Here is a 24,525-nt window from a genome sequence, read left to right on the forward strand (position 1 = left end):
CCATCTCCCTTACCAAGGCATCATCATTAACAAGAGATTAGGTTTTTATCAAGATTTGGGATTCAATAGCTTCATCATGCTTAATATAATCACAATTATATAATCACGTTCATGCAAGCATACAATTAAGCACATAGCAGGGTTTACAATACTATCAATACATATCATTCTTTATTAAGAGCTTACTATGAAAGCATGAAAACCATAACCTACCTCCACCGAAGATTCGTGATCAAGCAAGCAATTTCCCAATCTTTGTGTTTTTCCTCTCGTTCGATCCTCTCTCTCGTTCAACTTTCTCTCTCTTTCTCTTGTTCTTTCTATCTTCTTTATTCAAACCCTCTTTCTTTTACCCTAATTAACATGTAATTAAGTGTAAAAGATGACAATAATAACCCACAATTTAACTCAAGGTTACCTATTTTATCCCCCAAGAAATTGAGTTATTAATATAAACCCACGAAATATATAATTATAGCAGGAATAGTCCAAAACGCCCCTTTAAAACTTAACCAGAAATCCGACTCAGACTGGGATTACGCAACCTGTGACGGCCCGTCGCGCCTGCGACGGTCCGTCATGCAGGTTCGTCAGAGACTCGATTTCCTTAAGGAGTCTGTGACGGCCCGTCGTACCTACGACGGTCCGTCCTGCACTTCCATCATGACATTCAGAGAATCGTTCCCTGTACCAAATTCTCAAGAGTTGAAGTGTTTTGAAACGGCGGATCACGACGGTTCGTCGTGCCTGTGATGGTCCGTCCTGCAGGTCCGTCACAGAGTTCAGAGAGTCGATTCTTAGTACCCAATTTTCAAAATTTCTAAGTATTTTAAAACGAGACCCCTCGACGATCCGTCGTGTCCATGACGGTCCGTCGTGGGCTCCGTCATCTCAGCCTGTTTTTCCAGAAATAAAATCTACTGCTCAAAACGACTAAACAGGTCGTTACATTAGATACCAATTTACCCATCGTTCATCCCCGAACGATCACAAGAAGGAAAACAAGGGCGAAAAGGAGTACCTGAGTCTGTAAACAGATGTGGGTATCTTTCTCGCATATCTGCCTCCTTCTCCCAAGTGGCTTCTTCAACGGGTCGATTCTTCCATTGAACTTTGATGGATGCAATCTCCCTTGATCTCAACTTGCGAATTTCCCTATCTAGAATGGCAACAGGTTCCTCCTCATAAGACAAATTCTCATCAAGCAAAACTGAATCCCAACGGATAATGTAGTTTCCATCCCCATGGTATCTTTTCAACATCGACACATGGAATACCGGATGTACTCCGGACAGCCCTGGAGGCAAGGCTAATTCATAAGCCACCTCCCCTACTCGCTTAAGTACTTCAAAGGGACCAATGTACCTTGGACTTAGCTTACCCCTTTTACCAAACCGCATCACCCCTTTCATGGGCGAAACCTTCAGCAAGACTTGTTCTCCCTCCATGAACTCTAAGTCTCTAACCTTTCGATCTGCATATTCTTTTTGTCTACTTTGCGCCACTAGAAGCTTTTCTTGAATAGATTTCACCTTCTCCATAGAATCCCTCAAGAGATCAGTACCCCAAGGTCTAACCTCGAACGCATCAAACCAACCAATGGGGGAGCTACATCTCCTACCATACAATGCTTCAAATGGAGCCATATCAATGCTTGAGTGATAGCTATTATTGTATGAAAACTCCGCTAAGGGTAAGAAGCTATCCCAATGGCCACCAAACTCTATCACACATGCGCGAAGCATATCCTCTAACACTTGGATCGTTCTCTCAGACTGACCATCGGTCTGAGGATGGAATGCAGTACTAAGGTCCAACCTAGTACCCAATTCCTCATGCAATGTTTTCCAAAATTTAGAAGTAAACTGCGTACCTCTATCTGATATGATGGATAGTGGAACCCCATGCAACCGAACGATTTCTGAGATATAGATCTTGGCTAACTTCTCGGCATTGTAAGTCACCTTGACCGGAATGAAGTGCGCAGACTTAGTTAACCTATCAACAATTACCCAAATAGAGTCATACTTACCCAATGTCTTTGGAAGACCAACCACGAAGTCCATTGCAATTCTCTCCCACTTCCATTCAGGAATGGGCATCCTCTGAAGTGTTCCTCCGGGTCTCTGGTGTTCGTACTTTACTTGTTGACAGTTTGGACATTTGGCGATAAAGTTCACAATATCACGCTTCATTCTACTCCACCAAAAGTGTTGCTTTAAGTCACGGTACATCTTGGTTGCACCCGGATATATCGAATACCTTGAACTATGAGCCTCTTTCAGAATAGTGTTGATCAAATCGTCGACGCGGGGTACACATACCCTTCCCTTAATCCTCAAAACACCTTCCTCATCGATTGTCGCTTCTTTAGCCTCTCCTCGCAATACCTTATCTTGGATTCTGCGCAGTTTCTCATCATCAAACTGTCTTTCCTTAATCTTGTCAAGAAAGGAAGATCTTGCCTCCACACAAGCCAACAATCCTCCCTTCTCATTTACTTCTAATCTCATCAAGTCGTTAGCCAGGGTCTGTACCTCTCTAGCCAATGGACGTCTAGAAACTTGCAAGTGAGCTAGACTTCCCATGCTCCCTGCCTTTCTACTTAAGGCATCTGCCACAACATTAGCCTTTCCCGGATGATACAAGATAGTGATATCGTAGTCCTTTAGTAGCTCCATCCATCTCCTCTGTCTCAAGTTCAAATCTTTCTGAGTAAAGACATACTGAAGGCTACGATGATCCGTGTAGACCTCACACTTAACCCCATATAAATAGTGTCTCCATTGCTTTAATACAAACACTACCGCAGCCAATTCCAAATCATGAGTTGGATAGTTACGTTCATGCACTTTTAATTGCCTTGAAGCATAAGCAATCACATTCTTCTCTTGCATCAGTACTGCACCTAAACCAGAATAGGAGGCATCACAATAAACAATGAAGTTCTTACCCTCTACGGGCAAGGTGAGAATGGGTGCGGTAGTCAACAAAGTCTTGAGCTTCTGAAAGCTTTCCTCACACTCATCCGACCATACAAATGGAACATTTTTCTTAGTCAAGTTCGTCAGTTGTGAAGCAATAGAAGAGAATCCCTTGACGAATCGGCGGTAGTAGCTAGCTAACCCAACAAAGCTCCTTATTTCTGACACATTAGTAGGTCTTACCCAATTCTTCACTGTCTCAATCTTAGAAGGATCCACCATCACTCCATCCTTAGAAACCACGTGCCCCAAGAAGGACACTGCATCTAGCAAAAACTCACACTTAGAGAACTTGGCATAAAGCTTTTTCTCCCTCAACATTTCCAATACCAGTCTCAAATGCTCCTCATGTTCTTTCTTGCTCTTTGAGTATATCAGTTTATCATCAATAAATACGATCACGAAGAGGTCCAAATATGGCTTAAAAATCCCGTTCATCAAGATCATGAACGCAGCAGGGGCATTCGTAAGACCAAAAGACATCACTACAAATTCGTAATGCCCATACCTCGTTCGAAAAGCAGTCTTTGGCACATCCGTTGCCCGTATTTTTAATTGATGATAACCGGATCTCAAGTCAATCTTAGAGAAGACACAAGCACCTTGTAACTGATTGAACAAGTCATCAATGCGAGGAAGAGGATACTTGTTCTTTATGGTTACCTTGTTTAGTTGTCTGTAGTCTATACACATTCGAAAACTTCCATCCTTCTTCTTCACAAACAAAACCGGAGCACCCCAAGGGGATGCACTTGGTCTAATGAAGCCTTTGTTCAATAACTCTTAAAGTTGTGCCTTTAACTCTCTTAACTCCGCGGGAGCCATTCTATAAGGGGGTATAGAAATGGGGCGAGTACCCGGTTCAAGATCAGCACAGAAGTCAATATCCCTATCCGTTGGCATACCAGGAAGATCTGCAGGGAACACATCCAGAAACTCACGGACCACAGAAACCGACTCAATCGAAGGTACTTGGGTAGTGTTATCCTTGAGATGTGCCAAGAAAGCTAAACACCCTTTACTAATCATTTTCTTAGCACGAAGAAAGGAGATGATACGCACCGGATTGGAAGTGTAGTCACCCTCCCACACTAAAGGATCTGTCCCAGGCTTGGCTAACGTCCCAGTTTTAGCATTACAATCCAAGATCACAAATTGCGGAGAAAGCCAAGTCATACCCAGAATTACATCAAAATCATCCATTTCTAAGATAACCAAATCTACATAAGTGTTGCTCCCCACAAAGCTCACCAAACAAGACCTATATACCTTTTCAACTACCACGGACTCACCCACCGAAGTAGAAACACGAATAGGCATATCAAGTAATTCACAATGTAAATTTAGACCATTAGCAAATGAGGAAGATACATAAGAAAATGTGGATCCAGGATCAAACAATACAGAAGCCATGCAATCACAAACCAGAAGATTACCTGTGATGACAGCATCAGATGCCTCCGCTTCAGACCGCCCAGGGAAAACGTAGCAATGGGCCCTACCGTTTGTCTGTCCATTGCCCCTACCATGTTGTGATGTAGTGGTTCCAGTTTGCCCATCACCTCGGCCATTTTGGTGACCACCATTACCTCGACCACCACGTCCTCCAGAATAACAGCCTCTACCATGACCACCTCTACCTCTAGCCATTGGGGGTCTATAACTCTGTTTTGGACAATTCCTCCTAATATGTCCAGTCTCCCCACATCCATAACACTCTCTGGAGTCAAGCATATGTTTCTCAGAGAAGTGTTGACCAGTCTGAGGTGGACCCCCAACTACAGTCTGTAGTGAAGACTGAATGGGTCGAACTGAGTAACCTCCGGAACCTTGTCCTCTAGAGTAAGAACCATTAAACTCACCTCCCTTTCGAAACCTTTTTGATGTCGATGTCGTGGTGAAGTCATCTGGCGTCACTCCTTCCACCTCTATCACGAAGTCTACCACCTCTTGGAAGGATTTTGCCGTAGCCACTACCTGTAAGGCTGAAATCCGCAACTCTAACCTCAACCCCTTCACAATACGGCGAATCCGCTCTTATGGACTGAAACATAGTTGGGTGGCATACTGGGATAATGCACAAAACTTAGCCTCATATGCATTGACCGACATCCTACCTTGCTCTAGGCTCAAGAACTCATCCCTTTTCCTATCCCTCAAAGTTCGGGGGATATATTTCTCCATAAACAAGCTAGAGAATGAGGCCCAAGTCATAGGTGGTGCCTCTGTTGGTTGACACTCAATATGTGACCGCCACCACATTTTGGCGTTCCCTTGAAACTGATAACTCACGAACTCAACACCAAACCATTCTACTATACCCATCTTGTGTAGTAGCTCATGACAGTCAACCAGAAAATCGTAAGCATCCTCAGATTCCGCACCCTTGAAGACTGGAGGTTTCAATTTCAAGAACTTACTGAAAAGTTCATGCTGATCATTTGTCATTATAGGCCCAGTAGTCAGACGTGGAAACGTGCCTATGTCCAATGAGGCATCCATACGAGGAGCCATAGTGGCTGCATGTTGTACCTCTGAAACCGGAGGTGTTGGTGCAGAAAACACTAGAGGTGCCTGACCTTGATCAGACAACCCACTGAGATAGGCGAGAACCTGATTGATCATCTCTGGGGTAGGTTGGGGTGGCAATCCCTCATTCTGCACTTGTTCAATTTCCCCATCCTCCCCTTCTCTTATTACCTCCTCAGTCGGTGGAGGAGTCACTGCCCTAGTATCAGATGGACTAGGTGCTCGTCCTCTTCCCCTAGAGGACGTCCTCCCACGACCTCTACCATGGCCTCTCGCCGCTGCTCTTCCTCGATCGACAGCCCCAGTGGCTGGCTCAGACGCACCCCGTCCCGCCGGTGCTGGTGTTGGTGCTGGCGTAGTCGTTGCTCTAGTTCTAACCATCTGCGAAATAGAGTGAAGATGGTCAGATACCAATTTGTATCACCTAGATACCAATTGGACCCAAGTAATAGCACGAAAGAAAGAAAGAAAGAATGGAATTTTCCTAAAGTCTTATAGCCTCTTAAAGAAAAGTAAAGGCGTCCCCCTACCGTTCCTTAAGACTCTACTAAACTCGTTCTTGTGTGATGAGACCAACGAACCTAATGCTCTGATACCAAGTTTGTCACGACCCAAAACCGGGCCGCGACTGGCACCCACATTTACCCTCCTATGTGAGCGAACCAACCAATCTAAACCTTAACATTTCAATATAATATCAACAGAAAGTAATGCGGAAGACTTAACTCATTAATAAAATCAATAACTATTATTATCCCCAAAATCTGGAAGTCATCACCACAAGAACATCTACGATCAAATGACTATACTAAGAGTATTCTAAAAGCTAAAAATACATAAGAAGCTAGTCCATGCCGGAAGTTCAAGGCATCAAGACTTGAAGAAGAAGATCCAGTCCAAGCTAGAAGCATTAGCTCACCCTGAATTTCCGATGTAGTAAGACTGGCTTGAATTACTGTTGAGTCGAAGACGACGGCACGTTTGCTGCACTCCACAAATAAACAAGAAGAAAACAATAAAAGTAGGGGTCAGTACAAAGCACGGGTACTGAGTAGATATCATCGGCCAACTCAAAATAGAAAACAATATATATCGAGTAATATCATAAAATCAACTATGATACTCAACATGTAGCAACAGCAAGTACTATATCAATAACAATTACCGTCAAGTTCACACATGAGGACTCAAGCCTCAATACCATACTCATTTGGGAATCATGTTCATTAGATTGAGTATATTAACATCTTTCAAGATTCATTATCTTTATTTCTCTTGTGTCGGTACGTGACACTCCGCTCCCTCATATTCATTAATCCTCTTGTGTCGGTACGTGACACTCCGATCCCCTAAATCTACGTGTCAGTTTGTGACACCCGATCCCCTAAATCTACGTGTCAGTTTGTGACACCTGATCCCCTAATTCTACGTGTCGGTTCGTGACACCCGATCCCCTAATTCTACGTGTCGGTTCGTGACACCCGATCCCCTAATTATACGTGTCGGTTCGTGACACCCGATCCCCTAATTCTACGTGTCGGTTCGTGACACCCGATCCCCTAATTCTACGTGTCGGTTCGTGACACTCGATCCCCTAATCTCATTCTATCAATTCATCAAGCCTTCTTTTATACCAAGGCATCATCAATCTCATTACTTTAGTTCATCAAGCCTTCTCCCTTACCAAGGCATCATCATTAACAAGAGATTAGGTTTTTATCAAGATTTGGGATTCAATAGCTTCATCATGCTTTATATAATCACAATTATATAATCACGTTCATGCAAGCATACAATTAAGCATATAGCAGGGTTTACAATACTATCAATACATATCATTCTCTATTAAGAGCTTACTATGAAAGCATGAAAACCATAACCTACCTCCACCGAAGATTCGTGATCAAGCAAGCAATTTCCCAAGCTTTCTGTTTTTCCTCTCGTTCGATCCTCTCTCTCGTTCAACTTTCTCTCTCTTTCTCTTGTTCTTTCTATTTTCTTTATTCAAACCCTCTTTCTTTTATCCTAATTAACATGTAATTAAGTGTAAAAGATGATAATAATAACCCACAATTTAACTCAAGGTTACCTCTTTTATCCCCCAAGAAATTGAGTTATTAATATAAACCCACGAAATATATAATTATAGCAGGAATAGTCCAAAATGCCCCTTTAAAACTTAACCAGAAATCCAACTCCGACTGGGATTACGCAACCTGTGACGGCCCGTCATGCCTGCGACGGTCCGTCATGCAGGTTCGTCAGAGACTCGATTTCCTTAAGGAGTCTGTGACGGCCCGTCGTACCTACGACGGTCCGTCCTGCACTTCCGTCACGACGTTCAGAGAATCGTTCCCTGTACCAAATTCTCAAGAGTTGAAGTGTTTTGAAACGGCGGATCACGACGGTTCGTCGTGCCTGTGACGGTCCGTCCTGCAGGTCCGTCACAGAGTTCAGAGAGTCGATTCTCAGTATCCAATTTTCAGAATTTCTAAGTGTTTTAAAACGAGACCCCTCGACGGTCCGTCGTGTCCATGACGGTCCATCGTGGGCTCCGTCATCTCAGCCTGTTTTTCCAGAAATAAAATCTTCTGCTCAAAACGACTAAACAGGTCGTTACAGTTTCAATTAGTTCTCGAATGTAATCTAATAATATCTGTTTTCTCCTTTAAAATTTAATTCTAATTGTCCCATCATATTGATGGTGATATCCTCCGGTGTTGGCAAACTTGTTAGAAATTCTCGTGCCTCTAATTCATCATCACTGCATTCAATACAAGTTTTGATCCAAGTTGCTTGTTTTTTACTTAACTTTGGCAAATTGTTATTCCTCCTTTCGGCATTGCACCAGTCTCTAAATAAAACTGTTGTTTCCAAACTGTCTTCCGCCAATGAATGTCTATGATCACCGATTTGAAACCTTGCCGCAATGAAAGCAGCCTCCGATGCAACTGATGAAGCTTGAATAGCTAGAATATCACGAACCATTTTGCTCAAAGTTGGAAATGCATCGCTTCGTCTACTCCACCATCCTAATAAATCTTCATTGCCATCTTTGATTTCCAAGTTTTCTAAAGATTGATTAAGATATTCTTCAAAATCATCACGGTTAGTAGAATTAAGACCAATAAAACCTCGCATATAACATGAAATTGGAACTGACAAATCTATCTCAACATTAGAAGTTTAACCAACTTCTCCTTCAAAATTTTCACTAGTTCTATATTTTTCATACAAAACTTTTGCTTTTATTTTTATGCTAGACTTACACGTTTCACAATCTGGAGTTTTTTCCGGTAAAAATTTTAAAGTTTCATAAAAAGTGTCGACAAGGCCTTTCACACCTTGTAATTTATAAGCAGGATGAAGTAAAGTAGCCGTTAAAAAAACTTGAGGAATAGGAAAAAAATATTCTTTTAGATTTTTCAATCATACCTTCAATTGCAACTCTAAAGTGATCTATTTTTTTATATTTAGAAAATTGAATTGAAAGAGCACAAATATTTATTAATACGGATGAAATAGTAGGATAATAAATTCCCGAAAACATGGTAGTAGCATCATGAAAAAGCCTTAAAAATTGTAATAGTTCTTTAGTTTCTTCCCAATCTTCATCACAAATTCTATCTAATGGGTTAGCATTATGAGCAATAAAAACCATTTGTATGGGTCTTCTATATTTATAAGCAACCGAAAGCATTTCGTAAAGAGAATTCCACCTTGTTTTAATATGTTTTGGAATTTTTCTAGGTGACAATTCACATAGTGAACAATGCTCATTAAATTCCCTAATTCTAGCAGCATTGTTTGTATGAAAAATCCAGGTAACAGCATATTCAACTTTTACGCTACCACAATCAAATAATGAAATACCATCTTGTACAACTAAATTTAATATATGTGCAACACATCTAACATGAAAAATTTTATTGTCAATTGGACATAATCTAACTTTTAACATGTTAGTAGCATTTGTATTATTAGATGCATTATCTAATGTGACAGACATTATTTTATCTATAATCATGTAATAATCTAAAACACTTAAAATATTTGTAGCTAAATATGCACCAAATTTTTTCTCTATACATAGTTTATAACATATAATTCTTTTTTGCAAATTCCAATTATGATCAATCCAATGTGCAGTTACTGTTAAATAATCATTTCCATTAACACTACGACCCATGTCCGAAGTAATAGACACTCTACTATCTAATATGCTAAATAGACAACGAAGAAATTGACAATGTTTACCTTGATATTCAAAAACATCAGTTTTGACAGTATTTCTTGAAAAGACTCTATAATCCGGATTATAAGTTTGTTGAATATATTCGACAAAACCGGAATTTGAAGGAAAACTATAAGGCAAACCACAAACAGAAACCATTTTAGCTAAATTTTCCCGATCTAATTTCTTATTATATTTACGTTGTGTTATTGGGCCAGCGGGGTTAAAAGGATCTAATGTTCCTTGAACCATGTTAGAAGCCGCTATCGATGCATTACCGGTAATATCTAATTCATTAATTGAAATTCCCTTTTTTCTATTGGCTAATGCTTTAGCTTCTTTATATTGAATCGGCACACAAGATAACAAATGTCTATTTAATCCCCCCGTTCCACCTTGACCCCACCTTGTTTATGTTTAAAAGCTTGCTTACACTTATTACAAATAGCAATACTATTTTCTTTATCATAAGTCATAAATTGCCACACAATAGAAGTTTTAGGTCGTTGATACTTCACCTTCTCCCTTGTGGGAGGTATAAGGGGTGGATGTCCAAAATTTTGCTCCGGTAAATTGATAGTCTCATTTGGAACTTCTGTCACCGGAGTAGTAGGTGTTTCATCTAACTCCTCTTCTCCCAAATCAGCTGCTACTTCTTCACCTAAATTTTCATCAACATTAGAATTAATATTACCATAACGTTGTTCTAAACTTCCATGATCGAGTTCAACATTTGAATCAATAGTATAAGGAGTATCATCAACATAAGTAGAATCATTTATGTTAAATCTAACTCTACTCGTTGATTTAGATGAAGTACCACCACTTTTACTACTCTTTTTTTCTTTACTTTTTTGTTTTTACCAAAATTAAATAATTTAAAAAGTCCGCTTTCTTCGTTATCTTGTGCTTTCTCTTTTCCTTTACCGCTATTTTTTTGCTAGAACTCATACTTAATTTATATATATATATATATATATATATATATATATATATATATATATATATATATATATATATATATATATAAAGTGTAATATAAAAATAACAATAACACAAAAGTAAAGACGAATAATAAAATATAAATAGTATTAAACGAATGTACCAAACGTCTGCGTTAATAGCAGACGTTAAACCGATTGTTGAAGCTTGTGATTTGTTGTAACTTGTAATTTGTAACTCCAAGCCAATTCTTGATAACAAATATGAGATAATATAATTATATTTATTGATATAATATGAAAATTTTGAATTGAAAATTGAAATATATGGATTCTAATAATGTGAGAATTAAAATTGAATAGATATTAAGATTGACATTTGAGAGTTGAGAGTTGATAGAATATAGAAAATAGATGAGAGAAATGAGAATAGATCATTTTGTAAGAAATAGTAGAGGATAGGTGTATTTTTAGTATTAAAAATGGGTTAAAATGTAATTATAATAACTTGAGGGTTTAAAAAAAAAAATTAAAAGTAGGGGGGTGGTAGGGGGTGTTTGAGAAGTCAAAAAGAGGCATAAATCCGTTGGGGGAGGGGGGGGCACTAGCCGTTACCCCAACGGATAGTAACGGCTACATTTTTAATTTTTTTTAAAAAAAATATATTGGGGGGGATCCCGCGAACCGGCCGGTTCAACCGGGCCGGGACTGGGCCGGGTCGACCGGGACGCAGGGGTGAACCGGCCCCTGACCGGTCCCCTCATCCCCCATCCCATAATCCCCTTAAACCCTGGGGGATAGGCCGGTTCCGAGGCGGGTCGGGACGGGACGCGGGCCGGGGCGGGATGACCCGGTCCCCCTGCCAGCCCTAATCGAGGGTAAAAATGTAATTTTATACTAACAAAAATCTACCAAGAATAATAACAAAAAACTAAATAGTTCTAGGAACATATTTGGTTGACTTTATTTCTATCTACTCATTTTGTTATCACTTCACATTTTTTTACGAGTTATTGTGATATCTATTCATTAATCTATTTAATTGTTACTTTAATTAACTCCTAATATTTTTGTATTCATTGTGCTTACTAAAATGCCTGCTTTAACTTAAAAATTCATTACTTAAAAATATTGTTAATTATTTTCACCTTTATTTCGACTCTAATTAATATACCGGAAAAGAAAAAGTATGATAAAATTAACAATATATATTAGATTGAAATTGAAGAATAAATAAAATTAATTTCAATATTTTTAAAAATATATATGCTAAAAAAATGTTAAAATGCAACTTTACAAATAAAATGAATAAGATGATATATTTGTAGTTAAAGTAAACTAAAAATGTTTACTAAATTATAAAAGTGGTTCTTCATTAAAATATATAATCAAGTTTATATTTTTACTTGATTTCAAACATATTAATCTAAATATGTGAACTGATGTAAGTTTGATTTCAAAAGTTGAGGACGGTCTAGGGTAATATGATCATTTCATATATATTTCATTTTAAAAACTACAAATTGTATTTTTAAACTTCATTAAAATATTTTGGGAAAATGAACAAGTACTCCCTCAACCTATGCCCAAAATTCCAGAGACACACTTATACTATACTAAGACCCTATTACCCCCCCTGAACTTATTTTATAAGTAATTTTCTACCCCTTTTCGTCCCACGTTGCACTAGCTTGAAAAAAAAGTCAACCAACTTGGGCCCACAAGATAGTGCCACTTAGGCTGAAAAGGGGTAGAAAATTATTAATAAAATAAGTTTAGGGGGGGAGTTAATAGGATCTTAATAGAGTTTAAGTGTGTCTTTGAGATTTCGGGCATAGGTTGAGGGGTACTTGTGCATTATCCCAAATTTTTTTTTTCAAGTGGTAAATTTCTTTCACAAGTTATATGACTTTTCTAAAAACTATAAATTATACTCCCTCCGTCCGGTGTTATTTGTCATGGTTTCTATTTTCTTTGATTATTGTTATTTCTATCAACACATTTTGTTATCACTTCACAATTTTTATGAGTTATTGCGATATCTATTCATTACTCTATCTAATTATTATTTTAATTAATTTCTAATATTTTATATTGATTATGCTTACTAGAAAGGTCTACCTTAACATAAAAAATCATTACTTGAAAATATAGTTAATTATTTTCACCTTTATTTTGACTCTAATTAATGTTCCTGAAAAGAAACAAGTATGATAAAATTAATAATATATCTTAGATTTAAATTAAAGATTAAATAAAATTAATTTCAAATTTAAAATAAATATTTTAATAGATGTTAAAAAGTAACTTTACAAATAAAATGAATAGGATGATATATTTGTATGTAAAGTAAACTAAAAATGTTTACTAGATTATAAAAGTGTAGTCATTCATCAAAATATATAATCAAATTTTGTACTTTTACTTAATTTCAAACATATTAATCTAAATATGTGTTTGATTTAACAAGTTGAGGACAATCTACCGTGATATTATTATTTCATATATATATATATTTCATTTTAAAAACTATAAATTGTATTTTAAACATCATTGAAATGTTTTTTTTTCAAGTGGTAAATTTCCTCCACAATTACATGACTTTTCTAAAAACTATAAATTATAAGATTTTTCTAGAACTAAGTCTATGACACAAATAAATAGATGTTAATTCATTCTTCATTTCATTCACTCGTCGATTCTCTCCCATCTCATGTCTTATACAAATAAATTTTTCGTCCTTTATAATTTTATTTGCGTCCCAAATATTATACACTCTGTTATAAAACTCTTATTAGGAAAATCAATAATGTAATTTCGATTAATTCTCTCTATAATGACTCAACTTTAAGCAATTAATTCAACTAATCCACACTTTTTAAACACCCTAATGAATCAGTTAACATGTTAAGTTCAATATCAATCACAATTACTTTTCTCAAAATGCTTAATTCAAAAGGAATGGAACTAGTGAGATAGCTCTTCAAAAATAAAATTTTCAACAATTTCAGAAGCATGTTGATGTTATGTCATTTCCTTGATTCTCTTCAGACTTTTCAATTTCATGGCATTACTCCTTTTTTTTTGGATTGTAGAAATAATTTTTGAAGTATTTAAATTACTTGATTTCTCTTTTTATGTATAATCTCAAAACTTCACGTAACATATTGTAACGACCTGTTTAGTCGTTTTGAGCAGCAGACTTCAATTCTGGAAAAACTGGCAGAAGCAACGGACCCCACGACAGACCGTCGCAAGGTCTCGTTTCAAAACACTTAGAAAATCTGAAACTGGATACTGAAAATCGACTCTCTGAACTTCGTAATGAAATGGCAGGACGGACCGTCACAGGTGTGACGGACCATCACAGACCCTTCAGAGAAATTGAGTCTCTGAAGTCTGTGACGGAGCAGCAGGACGGACCGTCGCAGGCGTGACGGGCCGTCACAGACTGCGTAATCCCAGTCTGGATCGGATTTCTTTATACGTTTTAAGGGACGTTTTGGACTATTCTTACTTTAATTATAAAGTTAGAGGGTTAATGTTAATAAGTCTAATTACTTGGGGGTTAAAAGAGGTAACCTTAAGTTAATTAGTGGGTTATTATTGCCATCTTTATTCTTAATTATATACTAATTAGGGTAAAAGAAAGAGGGTTTGAATAAAGAAAATAGAAAGAACAAAGAGAGGGAAGGAGAATCGCTAGAGAGAGACGAATGAAGAGGAAAAACACAAGGCTTTGGGAAATTCTTGCTTGATCACTAGTCTTCGGTGGAGGTAGGTTATGGTTTTTATACTATTCGTAGTAAACTCTTAATAGCGAATGATATGTATGGGTAGTATTGTAAACCCTTCTATATGCTTAATTGTATGCTTGCATGAATGTGATTATGTAATTGTAGTAAAATAAGCATGATGAAGCTATTGAATCCTAAATCTTGAAAAAGAAAACCCTAATCTACTTTGTTAATGATGATGCCTTGGTATAAAGGAAGGCTTGATGAACGAAAGTAGTGAGATTAGGGGATCGGGTGCCACGTTCCGGTACCAGGATAGTATTTGAGGATCGAAGTGTCACGTTCCGACACCAGGATAGTATATGGATCGGGTACCACGTTCCGGTACCAGGATAGTATATGGATCGGGTACCACGTTCCAGTATCAGGATAGTATATGAGGATCGGAGTGTCACGTTCCAACACCAGGGTAGTATATGGATCGGTTGCCACGTTCCGGTACCAGGATAGAATATGGATCGGGTGTCACGTTCCGACACCAGGATAGAATGAGGATCGGAGTGTCACGTTCCGACACCAGGATAGTATATGAGGAGCGGAGTGTCACGTACCGACACGAGAGAAATAAAATAATGGATCTTGAAAGATGTTAATATACTCAATCTAATGAACCTAATTCCCAAATGAGTATGATGAGGAGGCGTGAGTCCTCATTGATGAGCTTGGTGTTGTAACCAAGGGTTATGGTAATTGTAAATGCTGCATGCTAAGGATATTAGTTGATTTTATGATATTGCTTAATATATATTATTTTCTATTTTGAGTTGGCCGATGATACCTACTCAGTACTTGTATTTGTACTGACCCCCTACTTTTATGTTTTCTTCTTGTTTATTTGTGGAGTGCAGCAAACATACCGTCATCTTCAACTCAACCGCAATTCTAGCCAGTCTTCGTCACATCGGATCTTCAAGGTGAGCTAATGCTTCTAGCTTGGATTGGATCTTCTTCCTCATGTCTTGATGCCTTGAAGTTCCGGCATGGACTAGCTTTTACTTGTTTTAGCTTTTAGAATACTCTTAGTTTAGTAATTTGATCATAGATGTTCTTGTGATGATGACTTCCAGATTTTGGGGATTAATAGATGTTGAATTTTAGAAGTTAATGAATTGGTTTTATTTAATGAGTTTGAGTCTTCCGCATTATTTACTGTTGATATTATATTGAAATGTTAGAGTTTAGATTGGTTGGTTCGCTCACATAGGAGGGTAAGTGTGGGTGCCAGTCACGGCCCGGATTTGGGTCGTGACAAACTTGGTATCAGAGCATTAGGTTTGTTGGTCTCATCACACAAGAACGAGTCTAGTAGAGTCTTAAGGAACGGTAGGGGGACGCCTTTACTTTTCTTTGAGAGGCTATAAGACTTTAGGAAAATTCCATTCTTTCATTCTTTCTTTTGTGCTATTACTTGGATCCAATCTGAATCTAGGTGATACAAATTGGTATCTGACCATCTTCACTCTATTTCGCAGATGGTTAGAACTAGAGCAACAACCGCGCCAACACCAGCACCGGCGGGACAGGGTGCGTCTGAACCAGCCACTGGGGCTGTAGCTAGAGGAAGAGTAGCGGCAAGAGGCCGTGGAAGAGGTCGTGGGAGGACGTCCTCTAGAGGAAGAGGATGAGCACCTAGCCCATCTGATACTAGAGCAGTGACTCCTCCACCGACTGAGGAAGTAGTAAGAGAGGGTGAGGAAGTGGAGAATGAACAAGTGCAAAATGAGGAATTGTCACCCCAACCTACCCCAGAGATGATCAATCAGGTTCTCGCTTATCTTAGTGGGTTGTCTGATCAGGGTCAGGCCCCTCCAGTGTTTTCTGCACCAACACCTCCGATTTCAGAGGTACAACATGCCGCCACTATGGCTCCTCGTATGGATGCCTCATTGGACGTAGGCACGTTTCCACGTCTGACTACTGGGCCTACAATGACAAATGATCAGCATGAACTTTTCAGTAAGTTCTTGAAATTGAAACCTCCAGTCTTCAAGGGTGCTGAATCTGAGGATGCTTATGATTTTCTGGTTGACTGTCATGAGCTACTACACAATATGGGTATAGTAGAACGGTTTGGTGTTGAGTTCGTGAGTTATCAGTTTCAAGGGAACGCCAAAATGTGGTGGCGGTCACATGTTGAGTGTCAACCAACAGAGGCACCACCTATGACTTGGGCCTCATTCTCTAACTTGTTTATGGAGAAGTATATCCCCCGGACTTTGAGGGATAGGAAAAGGGATGAGTTCTTGATCCTAGAGCAAGGTAGGATGTCGGTCAATGCATATGAGGCTAAGTTTCATGCACTATCCAGATATGCCACCCAACTTTGTTTCAGTCCACAAGAGCGGATTCGTCGTTTTGTGAAGGGGTTGAGATCAGAGTTGCGGATTTCAGCCTTACAGGTAGCGGCTACAGCGAAATCTTTTCAAGAAGTGGTAGACTTTGTAATAGAGGTAGAGGGAGTGAAGCCAGATGACTTCACCATGGCAACTACATCAAAAAGGTTTCGAAAGGGAGGTGAGTTTAATGGTTCTTACTCTAGAGGACAAGGTTCCGGAGGTTACTCAGTCCGACCAATTCAGTCTTCACTACAGACTGTAGTTGGGGGTCCACCTCAGACCGATCAACACTTCTCTGAGAGACCTATGCATGAACCCAGAGAGTGTTATGGATGTGGGGAGATTGGACACATCAAGAGGTATTGTCCGAAACAGAGTTATAGACCCCCAATGGCTAGAGGTAGAGGTGGTCATGGTAGAGGCCGTTATTCTGGAGGACGTGGTGGTCGAGGTAATGGTGGTCACCAAAATGGCCGAGGTGATGGGCAAACTGGAGCCACTACATCACAACATGGTAGGGTCAACGGACAAACAAACGAAAGGGCCCATTGTTACGCTTTCCCTGGGCGGTCTGAAGCGGAGGCATCTGATGCTGTCATCACAGGTAATCTTTTGGTTTGTGATTGCATGGCTTCTGTATTGTTTGATCTTGGATCCACATTTTCTTATGTATCTTCCTCATTTGCTAATGGTCTAAATTTACATTGTGAATTACTTGATATGCCTATTCGTGTTTCTACTCCGGTGGGTGAGTCTGTGGTAGTTGAAAAGGTATATAGGTCTTGTTTGGTGAACTTTGTGGGGAGCAACACTTATGTAGATTTGGTTATCTTAGAAATAAAGATAATGGATCTTGAAAGATGTTAATATACTCAATCTAATGAACCTAATTCCCAAATGAGTATGATGAGGAGGCGTGAGTCCTCATTGATGAGTTTGGTGTTGTAACCAAGGGTTATGGTAATTGTAAATGCTGCATGCTAAGGATATTAGTTGATTTTATGATATTGCTTAATATATATTGTTTTCTATTTTGAGTTGGCCGATGATACCTACTCAGTACTTGTGTTTGTACTGACCCCCTACTTTTATGTTTTCTTCTTGTTTATTTGTGGAGTGCAGCAAACGTACCGTCATCTTCAACTCAACCGTAATTCTAGCCAGTCTTCGTCACATCGGATCTTCAGGGTGAGCTAATGCTTCTAGCTTGGACTGGATCTTCTTCCTCATGTCTTGATGCCTTGAAGTTCCGGCATGGACTAGCTTTTACTTGTTTTAGCTTTTAGAATACTCTTAGTTTAGTAATTTGATCATAGATGTTCTTGTGATGATGACTTCCAGATTTTGGGGATTAATAGATGTTGAATTTTAGATGTTAATGAATTGGTTTTCTCGTGACACATATATGTCATTATATAATTTATAGAAAAAACATATATTTATTTATTCTATTATTTTATTATAGTTAATATCTTTTTAAGCAAGTTATATAAATTATTAAATTAAACCTCATGTTAAAATACTGCAGAATATATTATATCAATTGTTGTTGATATTTTTAAATCCTCTCTCTTTGATATAAAAGATTAATCCATCATGTTTATTAATTACTTTGGAAAAAATTCTTTATTTAATATACAAAATTGTTCTCCTAATTTTAATAAATATTAAGACAAAAGTCATAAGTTTTTTTAATCTTTTTATTACTTTATAAACAATGAGATGATTCCTTATAATTTTGATCAGGCATATTATTATTTTTAATAAATATTATGTTTTATTGTTATTTTCTATCATGTTTATTTTAAAATATCATAATTTTTCTTTTATAAACCTAATCAAATTTCTATTATAAGATTGTAGTATTGGGCCCGTAAACGGGTCTTTCATTATCTAGTTTCTATTATATAGAAGATTGAAGTGGGAGGACGACCAAGGGTGAAAATGTAATTTCACGCTAACAAAAATATATCAAGAAAGATAATTAATAATTCTAGAAACTCTATATATGAAGTGAATAATGATCAAGGGCAAAAATGTAATTTCACGCTAACAAAAATCTATCAAGAATGATAATGAAAAAATTAAATAATTTGAGTAACATATTAAGTTATTGTTATTACCATTAACTTATTTTGTTATTACTTCACTTTCTTTTCTTTTATGAGTTATTATGATATCTTTTTTATTATTACTCTATTTTACTATTACTTTAATTTAATTCTTAATATTTTTTTATTCATTGTGCTTATAAAAATGCCTACTTTTTATATAAAAATTTATCATGATTAATTATTTTCATCTTTATTTTGGCTCTAATAAAACTTGAAAATAAATAAGTATGATCAAATTAATAATATATATTTGATTGAAATTAAAGAAAAAGATGTTGAAAAGTAACTTTAAAAATAGAAATGAATAGGATGATACATGTGTATTAAAGACGACTAAAAATGTAATTTCATTCTAACAAAAATCTAACAAGAATAAATAGTTCTAGAAACATCTTTATATATATGAAGTGATTGATGATCAAAGATAAAAATGTAATTTCATGCAAGAAAAAATCTACCACGAATGATAACAACAAAATTAAATAGTTCTAGAAACATATTTAGTTATTATTATTAGTATTACCTCACTTTTGTATTTTCTTTATTTTTTATGAGTTATTGTGATATCTGTTTATTATAAGAAAGTAAATAAAGAATGATTACACTTAGCTCTTAATAATTATATATCAAGTATAATATTAGGTGGAATCAATCAAAATTAAAATTAGAATTTATATGTATATTTAAATTTTGTGTATTGAAATATTTTTAATTTTCTGATTTTAAATATGCTATATAAAAAAATTAAAATTCAGAAGTTAATTTCTTTTGATATAAAATAAAATAATAAGTTCAAATAAATCGAAAAGGAGGAATTCATATATTAAAAATGAAATGTAAATGTATTATTAAAATGAGCTTTCATATATTTCTTTTTAAGAAAATCATTTGGCTTCTTTCTATTAATTTGTGCATATGTGTGGAGCTTTAAAGATTTGAACATTTTAATATAGAAATATAATGATTTGAAAATTTTAATTTCTTCATTTTAACTTCTAATTTGTTACATATTTGAAAATTACATTAGAAAAATCAAAAAACACAATGTAACAATTAAAGATATTTTTAGAAAAATGTAGATAAAAAATAATAAAATTTGATTGACTCCCTTATTTTTGTCGAAATTAAAAAAAGTTGCATATATTGTTTGAAAATAACGTAAGAACTAAAAAAGTACTATGAATCACAGTAAAATAACAACTAAAAACATGTGAGAATCATATAAGAAATTTCGTTGACTTTTCTAATATAACTTGTATCACATAAAATAAAACAGAGATACATATAATTCGAAAATAACACAAAAGGTACATAAATTCATAATTGGAAATATTTTTAAAGAAAATACAATGTAAAAAATTTAGTTCACTTTTTCAAATTTCATTTGTGTCACATAAATTGAAAAAAAATAACAGCTGACATACGGTGGGTGCGCTAGCGCAGGCACCTGATATCTAGTTTATATAGAAGAGTCAAGTTGAGGAGGACCAAGGGCAATTTTGTCATTTCATAAATATTTTACAATGTTTGTTTTTATTTTATGACATCAAAAAAGGTAATAGATTTTTTTCTTTTCCTTTTCAGTGTTAAATTTTCATTAAACCAAAATATCTATTAAACAATGTCATTTTAGTAATTTTTATATTATTTAAGGGTGAAATAATAATTGCATAATAAATGACCAAAATGAAAATCTATAAGAATCCATACATGTCTTAACTTTTAAAATTGGCCCATAAAAATATTTTCATAATTGTGTTAAGATGAAGGGTTTCTATTAATTAACTTTTTACGAACAATAATAAATGCTAAGTTTGTTTTGACATGTTTTGGAAAGAAAATTTTGAACTAATTTTAAATAAAATGTGTTTGAATAGTTAATATTTTTTTTTCTAAAAATATTTTAAAGAAATATTGCATAAACATATTTTTAATATTTGTTACAGAATATGATCACTAAACTCGTACATGATTATTAAAATAATCTTTAAAATGATGTATCAATATTTTTAATTAATTTGAAGATATATAAAACTATGTGACTAAAAGAATGAACAATGTTTGACTATTTAACAGAAAAAGTTTATATAGAATATTCTCTTAATATCAAAATATAAAAAACTATTTGACAGGGAAAATTTGACAATAAAGAAATTAATATTCAAATTCTAAAGAATATTAAAATGCAAACTAAAGAAAAATGAGTAGTTAAAAAATTATGTTATGGCATCAAAAAGATAATAGATTTATTAATAACAATACAACCAAATATCTTTTCTTAAATGATATGTGTATCCTGATATGTGACATTTAATTTGGATCCACATTTTCTTTAGATTTTTTTCTTTTTTTTTTTTGTGTGAAATTTTCATTAAACCAAAAATATCTATTGAACAATGACATTTTAGTATTTTTTATATTATTTAAGGGTGAAATAATAATTGTATAATTAATGACCAAAATGAAAATGTAAAAGAATCCATACATGTCTTTACTTTTAAAATTGGCCCATAAAAATACTTTTATAATTGTGTTAAAATGAAGAGTTTCTATTAATAAACTTTTTACAAACAATAATAAATGCTAAGCTTGTTTTGACATGTTTTTGAAAGAAAATTCTGAACTAATTTTAAATAAAATGTGTTTGAATAGTTAACATTTTTGTTCCTAAAAATACTTTAAAGAATTATTGCGTAAACATATATTTAATATTTCTTACATAATATGATCACTAAATTCGTATCTTGATTATTAAAATAATCTTTAAAATGATGTATCAATATTTTTTAATTAATTTGAAGGTATATAAAACTATGTGAATAAAAGAATGAATAATGTTTGACTAATTAACAGAGAAAATTTATATAGAATGTTTTCTTAATATCAAAATATGATAAACTATTTGACAGGGAAAATTTGACAGTAAAAAAAATAATATTCAAATTCTAACTTCTAAGGAATACTAAAATACAAACTAAAGAAAAATGAGTAGTTAAAAAATTCAAAAAAAAATATAAAAATAAAAATGTCAATAGAAAAGGGTTTGAGAAATATCGAGGAAGAAAAAAATAATAATAAATAATAATTTGAAAAAAAACAAGTATATTGATTATTTTGTGGGGGGTAAGATTTAGAATTTTCTTTTACGATATGATATTTAAAGTGTAGTATAAAAAAATTATTAATGTAATTTAGAATATAACATTATGTCAATTGTTATCGTATAGAGAAATAAAATTATTTTTGTCACGACCCAAACCTGGTTGCGACTGGCACCCACACTTTCCCTCCTATGTGAGCGAACCAACCAATCTAAACCTTAACATTTCAATATAATATAAACAGAAAGTAATGCGGAAGACTTAAACTCATTAATAAAAACCAATTCAATAACTATCAATATTCAACATCTATTATTCCCAAAACCTGGAAGTCATCATCACAAGAACATCTACTTTAAACTACTAATTCTAAGAGTTTCTAAGAAGCTAAAAATACATAAGAAGCTAGTCCATGCCGGAAGTTCAAGGCATCAAGACATGAAGGAGAAGATCCAGTCCAAGCTAGAAGCGTTAGCTCACCCTGAAGATCCGGTGTGACGAAGACTGGCTTGAGTTACTGTTGAGTCGAAGATGACGGCACGTTTGCTGCACTCCACAAATAACAAGAAGAAAACATAAAAGTAGGGGTCAGTACAAAACACGGGTACTGAGTAGATATCATCGGCCAACTCAAAATAGGGAACAGTATATATCAATATTATCGTAAATCAACTATAAAACTCAACATGTAGCAACAACAAGTATTATAATCATCAATAAGTACCATCAAGTTCATCCATGAGGGCTCAAGCCTCAACACCATACTCATTTGGGAATTAAGTATATTAAGTTGAGTATATTATCATCTTTCAAGATTCATTATCTTTCCTCCTCTTGTGTCGGTATGTGACACTCCGATCCCCTACATGTGTCGGAACGTGACACTCCGATCCCCTACATGTGTCGGTACGTGACACTTCGATCCCCTACATGTGTCGGAACGTGACACTCCGATCCCCTACATGTGTCGGTACGTGACACTCCGATCCCCTACATGTGTCGGAACGTGACACTCCGATCCACTAATACTATGTGTCGGAACGTGACACTCCGATCCACTAATATCATTCTGTAAATCATCAAGCTTTCTCTATTCCAAGGCATCATCAATCCCATTACTTTAATTCATCAAGCCTTCTTCTATACCAAGGCATCATCATTAATAATGTATATTAAAGTTTCTTTTCAAGATTTGGGATTCAATATTTTCATCATGCTTATCTTATCACAATCACATAATCATATTCATGCAAACATACCATTAAGCATATAGTAGGGTTTACAATACTACCAATACATATCATTCACTATTAATAGTTTACTTATGAAGCATGAAAACCATAACCTACCTCCACCGAAGAATTGAAATCAAGCAAGTTAATCCTCAAAGCTTAGTGTTTTCCTCTTCTTCTCGATCGTTTCTCTCTCTCCCTTCTTGTTCTTTCTATTTTCTTATTCAAACCCTCTTTCTTTTACCCTAATTAGTATATAATTAAGAATAAAAGATGGCAATAATACCCCACTAATTTACTTAGGGTTACCTCTTTTAACCCCCAAGAATTTGAGTTATTAATATAAACCCACAAAATCTATACTTAAGGAAGGAATAGTCCAAAAACGTCCCTTAAAACGTGTAAGGAAATCCGATTCTGCCTGGGATTTGCGCAACCTGTGACGGGCCGTCGTGCCTGCGACGGTCCGTCCTGCAGGTCGTCGCAGAGTTCAGAGACCCAAATTTCCACCAAGGGTCTGTGACGGTCCGTCCTGCCATTCCGTCACAAAGTTCAGAGAGTCGATTTTTAGTACCCAATTTCAGATTTTCTAAGTGTTTTGAAACGAGACCCTGCGACGGTCCGTCGTGCCCATGACGGATCGTCGTTTGGTCCGTCGCCTCAGCCTGTTTTTTCAGAATTGAAGTTTGTTGCTCAAAACGACTAAACAGGTCGTTACAATTTTCATGACTATTTTTATTTTTGTAGAGTTAGAAACAATATATTAATAAATATTTTTAATTTTTAGAATATAACATTATGATAACTGTTTATTGTATCTAGATATAAATTTGATTTCATGATTGTTTTATTATTGTGGAAGTTAGAAATCAAGTTTTTAATAAATACTTTCAATATTAATACCAAAATAAATAGTAGTATTTTTATCATCGAAGACAATAATAAAATGTAACACAAAATTCACTAACAAAGCAAACTACAAACGTAGTATACATAAGTTGAAGCAGTAGAGATTTGAAAGGCTTAGAATCAATCTTTACAAATTGGTTGATCAGTGATTAATATTTTATCTTATGTAAAGCTTATGGTACAAATATTACAAAAAGAAGATGATAATATTGTAGAAAATAGATACCACTTGCCAAAATGTATGAAGATCGATGAACTTTTTCAAAGATATCAACATTTAATATATTCCTCGAATGCAAAATATTTTAACTCATAATCTAATGCAATTCTCTATTTCATTGCTGCATA

At 35.5% G+C, this 24,525-nt stretch overlaps 1 protein-coding gene across 1 annotated transcript; it reads left to right on the forward strand.

Annotated features, from left to right (window-relative positions):
• Nucleotides 1–15,957: 15,957 nt before the first annotated feature.
• LOC138348241 (uncharacterized) lies at nt 15,958–18,259 on the forward strand. Its single transcript, XM_069296948.1, has 2 exons — nt 15,958–17,425; nt 17,944–18,259. Exons 1-2 carry the CDS (start codon nt 16,237–16,239, stop codon nt 17,973–17,975), a joined length of 1,221 nt encoding a protein of 406 aa, XP_069153049.1. The 5' UTR covers nt 15,958–16,236; the 3' UTR covers nt 17,976–18,259.
• The last annotated feature ends 6,266 nt before the right edge of the window (nt 18,260–24,525 follow it).

This window comes from Solanum lycopersicum, chromosome 1, assembly GCF_036512215.1.
Source record: "Solanum lycopersicum chromosome 1, SLM_r2.1".
In the NCBI taxonomy this organism is placed as follows: domain Eukaryota; kingdom Viridiplantae; phylum Streptophyta; class Magnoliopsida; order Solanales; family Solanaceae; genus Solanum; species Solanum lycopersicum.

Excerpts from the sequence above, each read along its gene's own strand:
- LOC138348241 (XM_069296948.1), top strand. The coding sequence starts at position 16,237 with ATGATCAATCAGGTTCTCGCTTATCTTAGTGGGTTGTCTGATCAGGGT. Across the intron at positions 17,426-17,943 it reads ATCTGATGCTGTCATCACAG|CAAACGTACCGTCATCTTCA; the intron begins GTAATCTTTTGG and ends TGTGGAGTGCAG.